Below are 13041 nucleotides of genomic sequence, written 5' to 3'. Positions count from 1 at the left end.
TATGGTGGGGATGGTGCCCTTCTGACCTCAACTCGAGACTTTGTGTGAACTGGTGGAAGGAATACCTCCTCAATCCACCGGCACGCCTTCCAGCGAGGAAGCAGGGTATGGGGATCCAAGAGTGGACTGTCCTATCTCTGGGGCTGAAATTACTGAGGTGGTTAAAAAGCTCCTTGGTGGTAGGGCCCCGGGGGTATGGCCGGTAATGCTCCTTGCCTCGGATGCCGACCGCCGTAAAACCACACAGAAGAAGAAGGGCCCGGGGTAGAGGAGATCCGCCTGAGTTTCTCAAGGCCCTGGATGTTGTGGGGCTGTTATGGTTGACACGACTCTGCAGCATGACGTGGACATCGGGACAGTACTTACGGACTTGCAGACCAAAGTGGTGGTAGTCCCCCTTTTCAAGAAGGGGGATCGGAGGGTGTGTTCCAACTATAGAGGGATCCCACTCCTCAGCCTCCCTGTTAAGGTCTATTCTGTGGACCAGCTCATTATCATCAGCAGGTCCTTGAGGGTTTATGGGAGTTTGCCCAACCAGTCCACATGTGCTTTGTGGACTTGGAGAAGGCATTTGACCATGTCCCTCAGGGATTCCTGTGGGGGGTTCTCAGGGAGAATAGGGTATTGGACTCCCTGATATGAGCTGTCCGTTCTCTTTAAGACCGGTCTCAGAGCTTGGTCTGCATTGCCGGCAGTAAGTCTGGCTGGTTTCCGGCGAGGGTTGGACTTGTCCAGGGATGCCCTTTGCTACCAATTCTGTTCATAATTTTTATGGACAGAATTTCTAGGTGCAGCCAGGGCATTGAGGAGATCCGGTTTCGTGGCCTCAGGATTGGGTCTCTACTTTTTACAGACGATGTGGTCCTGTTGACTCCACCATGCCATGACTTTCAGCTCTCACTCGATTGGTTTGCAGCTGAGTGTGAAGCGGATGGGATGAGAATCAGCTCCACCAAATCTGTGCCTTCTTCAAGTTGGGGATAAGATCCTGTCCCAAGTGGAGAAGTTCAAGTACCTCGAGGTCTTGTTCACAAGTGAGGGAAGGATAGAGTGGGAGGTCGACAGACGAATAGGTGTGGCATCTGCAGTGATACAGATTCTGCATCGATCCTTCGTGATGAAGAGGGAGTTGAGTCAAAAGGCGAAGCTCTTGATTTACTGATCAATCATGGTTCCTAATCTCATCTATGGTCAAGAGCTTTGGGTCATGACTGAGAGAACAAGATCATTGGTACAAGTGGCCAAAATGAGTTTCCTCCATAGGGTGGCTGGGCTCTCCCTTAGAGATAGGGTAAGAAGCTCAGTCATCCAGGAGCTGCTGCTCCTCCGCATTGAGAAAAGCTAAATGAAGTGGCTTGTTCATCTGATTAGGATGCCCCCTGGATGCCGCCCTGGTGAGGTGTTCAGGGAATGTCCCACTGGTAGGTGACCCAGAGGAAGACCCAGGACACGCTAGGGGTTGAACAGACTCGTCGATTTTAGTGTTGTCTCGCGACTCTGTCTACGTGACGTCAACTAGTTGCAGTAGCTGACTTTTGCCCAAGATGGTGGTGCAACACAGAAAACGAGGGTCCTAGTATCCCTGCACGGCAAGGCAGCAAGCGTTTCTCCTCAAACTGCAGCTGGTAGGCAGATACTACGGCTAATATACTGTATTTGCTAACGTTAGCTGTAGTGGTAACATGTCTGTGTATTAAGCAGATCTGGAAAACATCAGCAGCACAGGACGGGGGCTCCGTTAGCAGGGGAAGACCCCTGTTGTGCCAAAATCTGTGACCCAAAAAAATCTGTGACTGGAGGCTGCGACAATGCCAACCCCTGCTGCTTCTCGGCGGACATTTACTCCCCTTAAAAATGTTTGTAATTATTCAACAGTCTGCATTTACTTCACCCACCAGAGTGTCATGTTTAAGGGGGAGTTAATAGCTCCCGAATAGCTACAAAGAGGTTTAGCACTCTTCTTCTCTACCGCTGAGAAGCCACAGCGGTCACAGATTTTTTCAGGTCACAGATTTTGGCACAACACCAGCTTCAGTGAAGGAAGCCAAAGCTGCAGTAAAAACAGCCCAAACAAAGTCTAAACACCTAAGGAAGCCTTGGAGCTTAACGGTTACCGTAGACTCACCGTAGGCGAAGCAGCAGTGGTCCTGGGTTTACTTAGCTTCTATAGCATGTCCCCTGTCCCAGGGGCTGGCGGTGTTGTGCCGAAGTCTGTGACACGAAACAATCTGTGACCGCTGCGGCTTCTTGGTGGTAGAGAAAAAGAGTGGTAAACATCTTCGTAGCTATTCAGGAGCTACTGTATTTACTCCCCCTTAAATATTGCTCTCCTGTGGGTCAAGTAAATGCAGACTGGAGAAGAATTGCAAACTTGTTTAAGGGGGAGTAAATGTCCGCCAAGAAACTGCAGGGGTTGGATTTGTAGTCGCCTCCGGTCACAGATTTTTTCGGGCACAACACTGGCACTCGGCTGCCACTCGGCATGGCTTCGGCTCTTGATGATGTCATTGATGAGTCGACGTCGACTCGACTAGTATGCATATAGAATCAACCTTTAAAATGATGTAGTTGTTCAACCCCTAGGACATGCTGGAGAGACTATGTCTCTCTGCTGGCCTGGAAACACCTCGGAAAGCTGGACCAAGTGACCGGGGAGAGGGAAGTCTGGGCCTCTCTGCTTAGGATGCTGTCCCCGAGACCCGAACACGGTTAAGCAGCAAAAGATGGATGGACCGGGGCATAGAAAAGCCCTGAATCAGTTAAATATACTGGTAGGTAAAGATTAAATAAGTCTCCATTTAATGTTTGGTCAAATGTAAAATAGCTTTAACAAAATAAACTGTGATGGGGTTTTCTCTTCAATTTCTCTGTGATGTATTGGTTATATTTGATTAAAAACAGAACGTCTCTCTGTGCAAAAGGATTTTATTTACTCATCTTGGGCAAACACCCTCAGTTAAAATCACTCTCAGAGCCGATCACAGCAAAACCTTTCATCAATAAATATTTTTTTTTGCCCATGTGCTTGAATGTTACTTTTTCAAGTGTATTTACAGAACATCATAAATAAATTCAAAAAACAAAACAGATTTCAGGCTTTGCAAAAACAATAAACAAAAACTCAGCTTGTAAAAATATGGTTTGCTTTAAACGTAGAAACGTTGTGACTGAACATGAACAAACACCTGCTTCAGGATCATTGATGCAATGAAGCCATTCCAATATGTTGCAGCTCTGCTACACACCTACTACATACCCTTCACACACAGGGTAGAGACATCTAAACAATGGCTTTGCATATAAACCTGGAGATATAAAAAACCCACACACTGCAAAGTGCACAACCCCACCCCCCGACCACCCCCACCCCCGTCCCCCAGCAGTGGAAGAAAGTAATCGCTCAGAGTGCAAAACGTCACAGCTCAGTCCTGTGAGTGACGATAAACAGAAAGAAGCTTTAGCCCTTCAGCACAGTTAGCATGGATGGCTAAGCTAAGCTAACGGAGGATCAACAGGTCTAGTAGAGCCTGTACCTGAGCTGGATGAGGATGGGATTGTACTGGTTGGACTGGGACATGAGAAATGCTGCTACTGGTCAAACATGACTGAGTGTACGGAGTTAGCGTAGCCACAGCTAATGACCGTTAGCTACCAATGGTGACGATCGCGAGTTAGCGTAGCCGCAGCTAATGATCCTTTGTTACCATTAGTGGCGATCACTTGAGTTAGCGTTAGCATAGCCTAAGCTAAAGACTGATAGCTACCATTGGTGATGATCACTTGAGTTAGCATTAGTGTAGGCGCAGCTAACGACGATTAACTACCATTAGTGACGATCACAGAGTTAGCATAGATGCTGCTAATGACCGTTAGCTACCGTTAGTGATGATCACTTGTGTTAGCGTAGCCGCAGCTAATGACCATTAGCTACCATTGGTGATGATCACTTGAGTTAGCATTAGCGTAGGCGCAGCTAATAACCATTAGCTACCACTGGTGATGATCACAGAGTTAGCGTAGACGCAGCTAATGACCGTTAGCTACCGTTAGTGATGATCACCGAGGTAGCATAGCCGCAGCTAACATTATTGGAGATCACAGAGTTAGCGTAGCTGCAGTTAATGAGCATTAGCTACCGTTGGTGGAGATTACAGAGTTAATGTAGCTGCAGTTAATGAGCATTAGCTACCGTTAGTGAGAATCACAGAGTTAACGTCGCCGCAGCTAATGACCGCTAGCTACTATTGGTGATTGATTGCTGAGTTAGCGTAGCCACAGCTAATGACCGTTAGCTACCATTGTTAGAGATCACTGAGTTAACGTAGCCGCAGTTCATGATCATTAGCTACCATTAATGAGGATCACAGAGTTATCATAGCAGCAGCTAATGACTGTTTGCTACCGTTGGTGATGATCACTGAGTAAGCGTTAGCATAGCCGCAGCTAATGAGCGTTAGCTGCCGTTGGTGATGATCACTGAAGTGTGTCCGGGGCTCTGTTCTGAAGCTCTGCGTATGTGACCACAGTGAGTGTGGCCAGAGGGGGCAGGGCTGCAGTAACCACGAAGACTCTGTGTGTCACAGAGGTGCTCCAGAGCATAGTACGCTGTGTGTTTGTCCAAATATGGTCGAGGGTGGGCGTGGGTGGGGTAGAGGGGCTGGGCTATAGGCTGATGCAGCTGCAGGGACAGAGGCGACAGGTCCTTGGTTCTTTGGCAATGCTCAGATCCTGGACTGCTGAGCCCAGATAAAGGGACGGGGCTATGTGCTGGACTCAAACCCCGACACATTGAGATGGGGGCGTGGCTATATTCTGGACTGAAGCAGGAAGCTGAGCCGACAGGCAGCCCGTTGGTCTTCTGAGAGCCTTTGTGCAGTCTACTTTCCTCCTCCTTGATCATCTGCTGCGTGGCTCTGATCAGGGTCTCGATCTTACTGGGTTCCTGTGGGCTGCACTGGTACCGGTACCGCTCCCCAGAGTCACTGGCAGAGCCGCCATCTGGAGAACTGACCACGCTGTCCTCGTCCCAGTGACTTCGTCCTGCAGGAGGAAGCAGAGATAATTAATATGATAACAAAAATATTTGTTCAAATACAAAGATGTTTAACAATAATATGTGTAGCCTTTGTTCATTGGTTATTTCATTTCAAAACCAAACTAAAAAATAGAAAAAATGGATAGTTAAAACCAAAAACCACACAAGCAGCGTTTTTCTGTTTTAAAATTAAATTTGGTTCTGTTTGTGTGGTATTTGGATATTTACGGGGAAACGAGATTCATGTTTTAATCTCACCACACAGAACGGTCTTTTAATTTGCTGCGTTTGATAAAAAATGATCTTGAATCATATTGTCCACCTCACATCGATGGCAGAGGTGTAATTTGTGTGTTGATGACGTTTCATGAAAGAGTTAATGATGCTGGAAGTCCGAATTTGTGAAAATCTGCCAACTAATCCCAATAGTATCCAGATAATCTGGTGACTGGGCAGACTTTTGCTCCCGGACGAAAAAGGAGCAAAGAATAAATCACATTACTGATGAATTGAAATGTTATTAATACATAAATAAATCAAAACCAAAAAATGGATGTTACGTAACACAAGATATGTGGAACCAGAGGTGGTGTAATGAATCTACTGGTGCTCCTCGTTTCTTGTGATCAACTTTCGCGTGTGTTGACGGCTGTTAAAAATAACATTTTACTGACCTCAAAAAAAACTGTAATTGTTTTTGCAAAAGTGTCAAATGGTAGAAGTTCTAACATCTATTGTTCATCACACCAGCCTCACAGTCGATAGTCATCAGTTTATTTGGATACTATTGGGACCATAACACCATAAAACAAAACATAAAACAAGCTAAAACATTCAAACGGGAGCAGAACCAGAAAACTGCTGAAACTGCTGCCTAAACAGTTCTATTGTGTGAGGAGACCTGGTCCAGGACCTGGGGAGGGAAACCACGTGTAGTTGACTTCAGTTCTCGCTGTAATTTCCCCGTAAAAATCCAAATATCTCACAAACAGAACAAGTTAAAAAAAAAAAAACACAAAAACGTTTTGGTTTTAAATCAGTAAAACAAAATAACCACACTGTTTATTTGTTTTTTTGATTTGGTTTTAAAACAAAATAACCAAAGAACGAAGGGTACACGGATTAACAAAGACACACTATGAGAACACTTTGTTTGGGAGTAAACTGGAAAATCAAAATGCTTAAGCTGCTTTAGGATCTGTAGTTTGATTCCTGACCTGGACAGTGGTACATTTGAGCTTTGGGCAACTGGCAGTAAGTAAACTCCAAAAACACACTAAACAGTAAAAATACACAAAATCACAAAAAGGTGCACTAGTCAAACAAGAACATACACATTTACTCCAAAAATAGAGGGGGGACTGTATTTAAAAAATATTCTAATTAATTAGAGACTTATTTAATTAATCTTGATTAACCTGAGTTAATCGCATAACAGTATTCACCAAGAGAAGCAATGTTTTTCAATTGAAATGGATTTTGATATATGACAGAATCAATGAAAACAATAAATGAGCTTAAACAACAAAATAGTGATTATTATTTTCATCAGGCCCTATATTACACAAACATACACAAAATAACAAAAAATAAAGAAGTGACTAAAATCACACAAAACAAACACGAATGAGGGAAAAATACAACAAAAATCTTGATATTTTGTCTCAATATGGCGATATACAGTATATCTCAATTTTTTTAACTCAATAAAGTATTTTTTTCTTTTTTTTACATCATATTTCTTTTCCATTTCTTTTCTCTTTTTTTCCTTTAAAAAACAAACAAAAACCTTCAATAAAGTGTTACCAGAAAGCAAAATCTGGGTTGAATCACAGACACATTTATTAAAAAACAGCTGCACAATTTGAGCCACTTTTGTCTTTTTCTCTTCTAAGGGACAGCACGTGTGAGTGAGTTCTGAGGTCTGGGTTAGGACGCACTCAGTGATCCCTCCAACCGTGTTTTCATGCTGTTCTGAGAAGTAGCAAAAGCAGCGACTCCTAAAATGAGTACGTTAATGCAAAATGAGCTATAAAATGAAAAAGATATTGTTATAGTAGAGCTAGACGATAAGGACCAAAACTCATATCTCAATATTTTATTTCAAATGAAGTCTGACTAGAAAAGACAATTCTGGGTTAAATTTGCTGATGCTAAATGCCACACAGACACATTTATTAACAAACAGCTGCACAATATGTGACACTTTTGTCTTTTTCTCCTCTAAGGGACAGCAAGTGTGAGTGAGGTCTGAGTTAGAACACACTCAGAAATCCATCTAACTGTGTTTAACATGCGACTCCTAAAAAAAAAGCTAATAAAAAAAAAACATATATATATATATATACTGTATATATATACTGTATATATATATATATATAGGTCAGTGGTTCCCAAATAGGGGTACGTGTGCCCCTGGGGGATACAGGAGCACATTGCAGAGGGTACTCAGAAAGATTTAACAATTAATGAAAAAATAATAAAGATATGTTCTTAGTTAATTTATAATACTTAGTTAATAAAATACTATATTTTCTCGTAAATTTATTGAAAGAGGATTATTTTACGCTGTAGAGGCCAGTTTTATCACACTTCTGACAAAGGATACTGTATTTACTTACTGTTGAGGTAATCACATAAAAGTAGTAGTTTAACTCAAATCCATTCATTGTTTTGAATTTATAGATTAAGCCTTTGGGAACCAGTGTTCGAGACACATTTAATTTGGAATTAAAATCGGAATAAACCAGCCAACTAATTCGGATTTAAGTTTAATTCGGAATTACATTTTCATTCGGAATTAGGCGTTTACACAAGGTCAGTTTAAAGAGCATTTAACTTTTATTCTGTATTTAAGAGGAATTAAAGCTCTCATGTAAACGTGGACATTTAGGGGTTTAGGAGAGCCTGCTGTTCAAAAATGTGAAGGAGGTACACGGGACAATAAAGATTGGGAACCGCTGATATATCAAGCTTTCTATTTTGGAGATACAAAAAATTTAAATATCACTGATATCTTGAATACATTATATTGCCCAGGCCTAGTTTAGGTATTAATGTGTAGATGAGTGGTTATTCTAAATGCTGATAAAGACGCTGTGAGGTCACGTTTAAGGGGCGTGTCAGTGACCGTGCAGTGCGTGCTCACCCTGGTAGCTGTGCATGGATGAGATGTGAGGCGTGCTGTGGTTGAAACCCTCGTTGTTCTCCACTGAGCTCTTGAGATGCGTGCTGCTCCACCACGTGTCCCTGCTGGGGGGAGGGGCTCCCAGGAAGTAGCGTCCCGCCTCACAGCAAGCCCTCCTGCAGCTCTGCCGCTGGCCGTGTGTGCTTTGATGCTCCTCAGACGGACCGTGGCACAGTGCACGTGAGTCTGAGAAGTGTGTGTACGCATAAGAGGCGTCCTGGCCTTCGCTCTGATCTAGCAGCTGAGGGGACGCACAGTCAGGGAGGGGGCTGCTGTTCCACGGGCTGCCCCGCTCCGACTCAGAGCGCTCGACCTGGAAAGTGGAAAACTGCAGAGAAAAGAGACGTTGTTCCATGTTAACATAACATTAAACTTCTCATTTCCTCATCATTTGACTGAGCCCCTCCTTTAGTTCTGCTGACTCCCACACCTCATACCTGCATATATGGTGACAGTCTGGCTTTGGGCTTGGGACGCCCCCCCCTGCTCCTGGGGGTCCTACAGGGCTGAGGGAGGACGCTGCTGCTGCTGTAGGAGAATGACGTCTTAGACGTGGCCTGGTCCAGAGAAAGCTGGAGGCCTTTATACTCCATCTCCCTGAAAACACACACACAAAACTTTATTAGAGAACACAAAGGTTTTGTGTGTGTGTCTCCCTGTGTGTACGTGTTTCTCTCTTTTTTTTTTTTTTTCTACTTGTCTGCACATGCTGTCAAAGGTCAACACTACAAAAAGTGCAATCATTATGAGACAGCAACTACGGATGTAACGATTAATCGCAAGGCAGTTAAAAATCGATTCATAGGTATCAAGGTTCACATCGATGCTGTGAAAATTGAATCGCAGTACTTTTTTTAACCAGCAGAGGGGGCTATCCAGAAGTCATGGCGGCGGGCAAAATCATTTAATACTTTCTTTCTGGCCGCCTTCTACTCTTAAACATATTCATAAATGATTCCTTACCCCTTTAGCACCAAAAGAATATCTGTAATATTACGTGAATATCTGTAAAAGTCACGTTTTTCTATTAACCCTGTCTGCTAGCATAGCATCTCTTCTTCACTGCACTTAGCTGCATCCCAACCGACCACTGGGTTACCATCGCCCTCTGCTGGTTCAAACAAACATCTGACGCAAATACAGTGCAGACTTTTTTTTTTTTTTTTTTTTTAAAGTCCAATTGTTAAGGCACAAAATACATTTTCAGTTGCACTTTTAAAAAGAAAAATAACTATTATGCAGTTTTGTATTGTTTACTATGGAACCAGAATTTAAATGAATAGGCTTCTTCATTTGTATTATTCCTTTATTTCATTCAAGATTTATTTTTAGTTAAATTGCATTGTTTGAAAAGTTCATCAAGGGATTCTTTTGACAATGAAAAATAAAAGGAAAATAGTACAGTATTTTCTAGTTTTTTTCCCCCAAAAAAATAAAGGAATATTTAAGTACAGTCCCATTTTGTAAAATGAATCGTGAGAGAATCGTATCGTGAACCCAGTATCGTGAATCGAATCGTATCGGGAGTTGAGTGAATCGTTACATCCCTAACAGCAATGCATGTTTTGTTATTGCAATAAAATTAATAAAGTTATTGCACCCCCCCAACACCCACCCACACCCAAGCACTCAACCCCACGAGGGGAGGGCCCAGGGAGCCCCCCGCCCGAGACCCCAGCAGAGGAGCCAAGGCCCACGCCCAGCAGACAGCCAGAGCCGCGCCGAACGGGCAGCCGGCGGGCGCCCCCCGGTGGGCCCAGAGCCAGCAGGAACCGACCCCAGGTCAGAAGGACCCGGAACTGAAGCAGCACCGAGAGCAGCGCCCCCAGGAACGACGACCACGCCCAACCAAGGGGATGCTGCAAGTCGCCCCGCCGGTCCTCCACGCGCACCAACCGAGCAACCCAGAGCGCGCCAGATCTCCTTTCCTTGATGCCGCCCACGCGATGAGCCCTAGACAGCCCCCCCCACACACACACACACCACCAACGGGCCCAGCCACACCGCAGAGCCCGGCTCGCAAGGGCGCCACCCAAGCCGGGCCACCCAGCGCCGTACTCGCAGGCATGGTAGGGCGCGGCCTGCACCACCCGCCCCGGAAGACCCCCGCCAGGACCGGCCAGGCTCGCCGGACCCCAAGGGCACCACCACAGGACAGGGGACCCCCAAGGGCAAACCTTCGTGGGGGGCGCCCACCCAACCCAGCCCACAAACAGACCACAACCCAGCAAGACCGCACATCCCCCCCCGGCGCAAGAGCAACCGGCGGCCGCCACCGCGGGAGAGAGGCACCCCAATGGCACACAACCGATGCGGAGCAGCCGCCCCCAGCCAAAGGCGCAGAACCACCCACCCACCAGCCCACAGATAGCAGGACAGACCTACCAAGCGGCCGATACCGACCTCAACCACCGGAACAGCTAGAGCCGCCCCCCCAACAAAGACCACCACCCCGGAGCACCAAGCAACCCCGCCTCAACCCCGGCGTAGACGCCAGCACCCCCCAGCGCACCCCAGGGACCACGAAAAGCACCCAAAAGGGACGCACGCTTGCACAGAGGCACCCAAAACACCCCAGCAACCCACTCAAGCCACCCAGGTCAAGGCCACCCCATAAGCCAATGGAGGTCCAGGACTACAGTTAGTGTACGTGTTTCTCAGTGTGTGTGTGTGTGTCTCTGTTTGTGTTTCTCAAAGTCGGATTCAATGAATGGTTAGGGGTATTAAAACATGTGCAAACGTCACTCCACGCGCTAAAAAGGGGTACAAACTCCAGGAAATCAGGACTGTGCGTCTTCCTGCTGTCACAATGCGCCCACAATCCATTTAGCGCGTTTCTCTCTGATGAAGATGGGAAATGGACGGATCTCATAAGGGGTGCAAAAAAATGGGAGAAGGAAATGTGAATAAATTAAAGCAAAACTAAGTAACTTTTTCACCTTGTAGTCCCTGTGAGGATAATACATGTGTTTATGGGGTGATTGGGGGGTCTTTCATCTCCCCCTGCTGTCTCTGGCCAGAAAACAGCACTTGCATCTTTCCTGCCTCCGACCCAGTGGCAAGACGTACTGCTTTACGGCAGCCCAATACAAACTAATGGAGATTATGACCATCCCCGTGGCTGCACACGGTTGTCTACAAATTCACTTGTATCATGGCGGAACCAGCAAAGAAAAGGCAGAGAAGATCTTAGTCTGAGGAACGGAGCAACTCTATGCAGTGACAGCTCAGCAGCAACACACAGCAAACACACACACTGACGTAGCAGCAAGAGGCACGCACACACAATCACAACCCAGTGCACCATCAGGCAGCACACACACAAATATCCATCCATCTATCTATTCATCCATCCATCCATTTTCAGAGATGCTTTGTCAACACACAAACAAACACATCTGACACATTTCCACACTCCCTTCCGAATTACTCCCACATCATTCATTTAATTTACTTGTCGCTCTTCCTCATACTGTTCACATGGGACTATATGTGTGAAAACACCCTGTGTCACTGTTGTATTAGGATTTTTCAGTCTTCGGAGAGAGCAAAGGTGTGCATGTAGCTGTGGGGTGGGGCAGGCAGCGGGGGGTGCAGAGTGTTTACGACAGTGACATAACCAAAAGGGACCTTTAGGGGGAGCGCTAAGCGCAAGTTACTTAGTTTTGCTTTAATGCAGTGGGCGCAATGCAATTAATAAAACCTGGAAATGTTTGTAGTGATTGTTTTAGCACGAGAAAATAGTAAGACTGACAAGCAGGTGCAAACACACACGCAGAGATCATGGCTGCACTGAATGTGGAAAAAAGATCCCAGTTAACATTTCGGGTATAAGAAAATAATTTAAATAAAACAATTGTCAATATTAACAGCCGCTGAAAGAAAATGCAAAGCGTTGATGGCAGGAGCGTCAATTTAGACGATGGAACAAAGTTCACATCTAAGAGTGTGTATGACACAGCGCTGCAGGAGCTCAGAAGGAAGTGACGGAGCAGACACATTGGATTATGGGGGAAAATAACATTAGGTTTTAAAGTTTAATAAACAGCATTTTTATTTTTTTTTTATTTTGTTTTCTACATTATTAAATGTTTGTACAGCACACAGAGAAGTCCATCTGCCTCCAGTTGAACTTCTTCAAATGTCATTTTGTGCTTCTGTGCACTCAGTTGAACGAGCAAAATGTTCATTTAAAATAGGAAAGTCTCAACCACGTCTGTACGTACAGCTATTAGTGCCACAATCTTAGTGAATTCCCCACAGCAGGTGGAAAAACGGCGCCACCAAAGGATTTAGGGACGCCACTGGTTTACCACCCTTTATTTCAGATCTTAGTGAATCCACCCCTCAGTGTGTGTGTGTGTGTGTGTGTGTGTGTGTATGCGTGTGTGTGTGTGTGTGTGTGTGTGTGTGTGTGTGTGTGTGTGTGTTGGCAGGCCTGTAGAACAGAAGGATTGCAGTGAGGCCTTTAACAAACACTCTACAGAGGTAAAGCCGTCCAATCAAACACTCCGATAGATTAAAGTCTGTGTCTGGCTCAACCAGGCCCAGAGGAGAAGAGAAGCCTGGACGTCTCACTGCAGGGCGAAGGGAATTGATTCCTCGCTAAAGTGTTCCCACCGTGGATGATGAATTAAGTTTAAGAAAACACAAGCGCTGAGCAGGGTTTACTGCAGACAAATAGTGATGTGTCCTGTGTGTGTGCCGCCCGTCTGTCTCAATCCCTCTACACATGCACACATGCACTCACACACATTTTACACGGTTTGCATCTGTTACATTGGAAGGATTGTGGAGCATTAAGACATTTGGTGTTTGT

At 45.3% G+C, this 13041-nt stretch overlaps 1 protein-coding gene across 1 annotated transcript in view; it reads right to left on the bottom strand.

Moving 5' to 3' along the window:
- Positions 1-3552: 3552 nt before the first annotated feature.
- The window catches only part of sim1a (SIM bHLH transcription factor 1a), a 33201-nt gene continuing 23712 nt past the window's right edge, over positions 3553-13041 (bottom strand). The window contains exons 9-11 of the mRNA XM_028470883.1: positions 8660-8819; positions 8184-8550; positions 3553-5040 (exon numbers count right to left, since the gene is read on the bottom strand). Of these exons, the coding sequence (XP_028326684.1) occupies positions 4454-5040; positions 8184-8550; positions 8660-8819 (1114 nt within the window). The 3' untranslated portion in view covers positions 3553-4453. The remainder of the gene's footprint in view (positions 5041-8183; positions 8551-8659; positions 8820-13041) is intronic.

Source organism: Gouania willdenowi, chromosome 16 (genome assembly GCF_900634775.1).
Source record: "Gouania willdenowi chromosome 16, fGouWil2.1, whole genome shotgun sequence".
In the NCBI taxonomy this organism is placed as follows: Eukaryota; Metazoa; Chordata; class Actinopteri; order Blenniiformes; family Gobiesocidae; genus Gouania; species Gouania willdenowi.
Note: the sequence above shows the minus strand (reverse complement) of the source record. Positions and strands in the feature narration are given on the sequence as shown.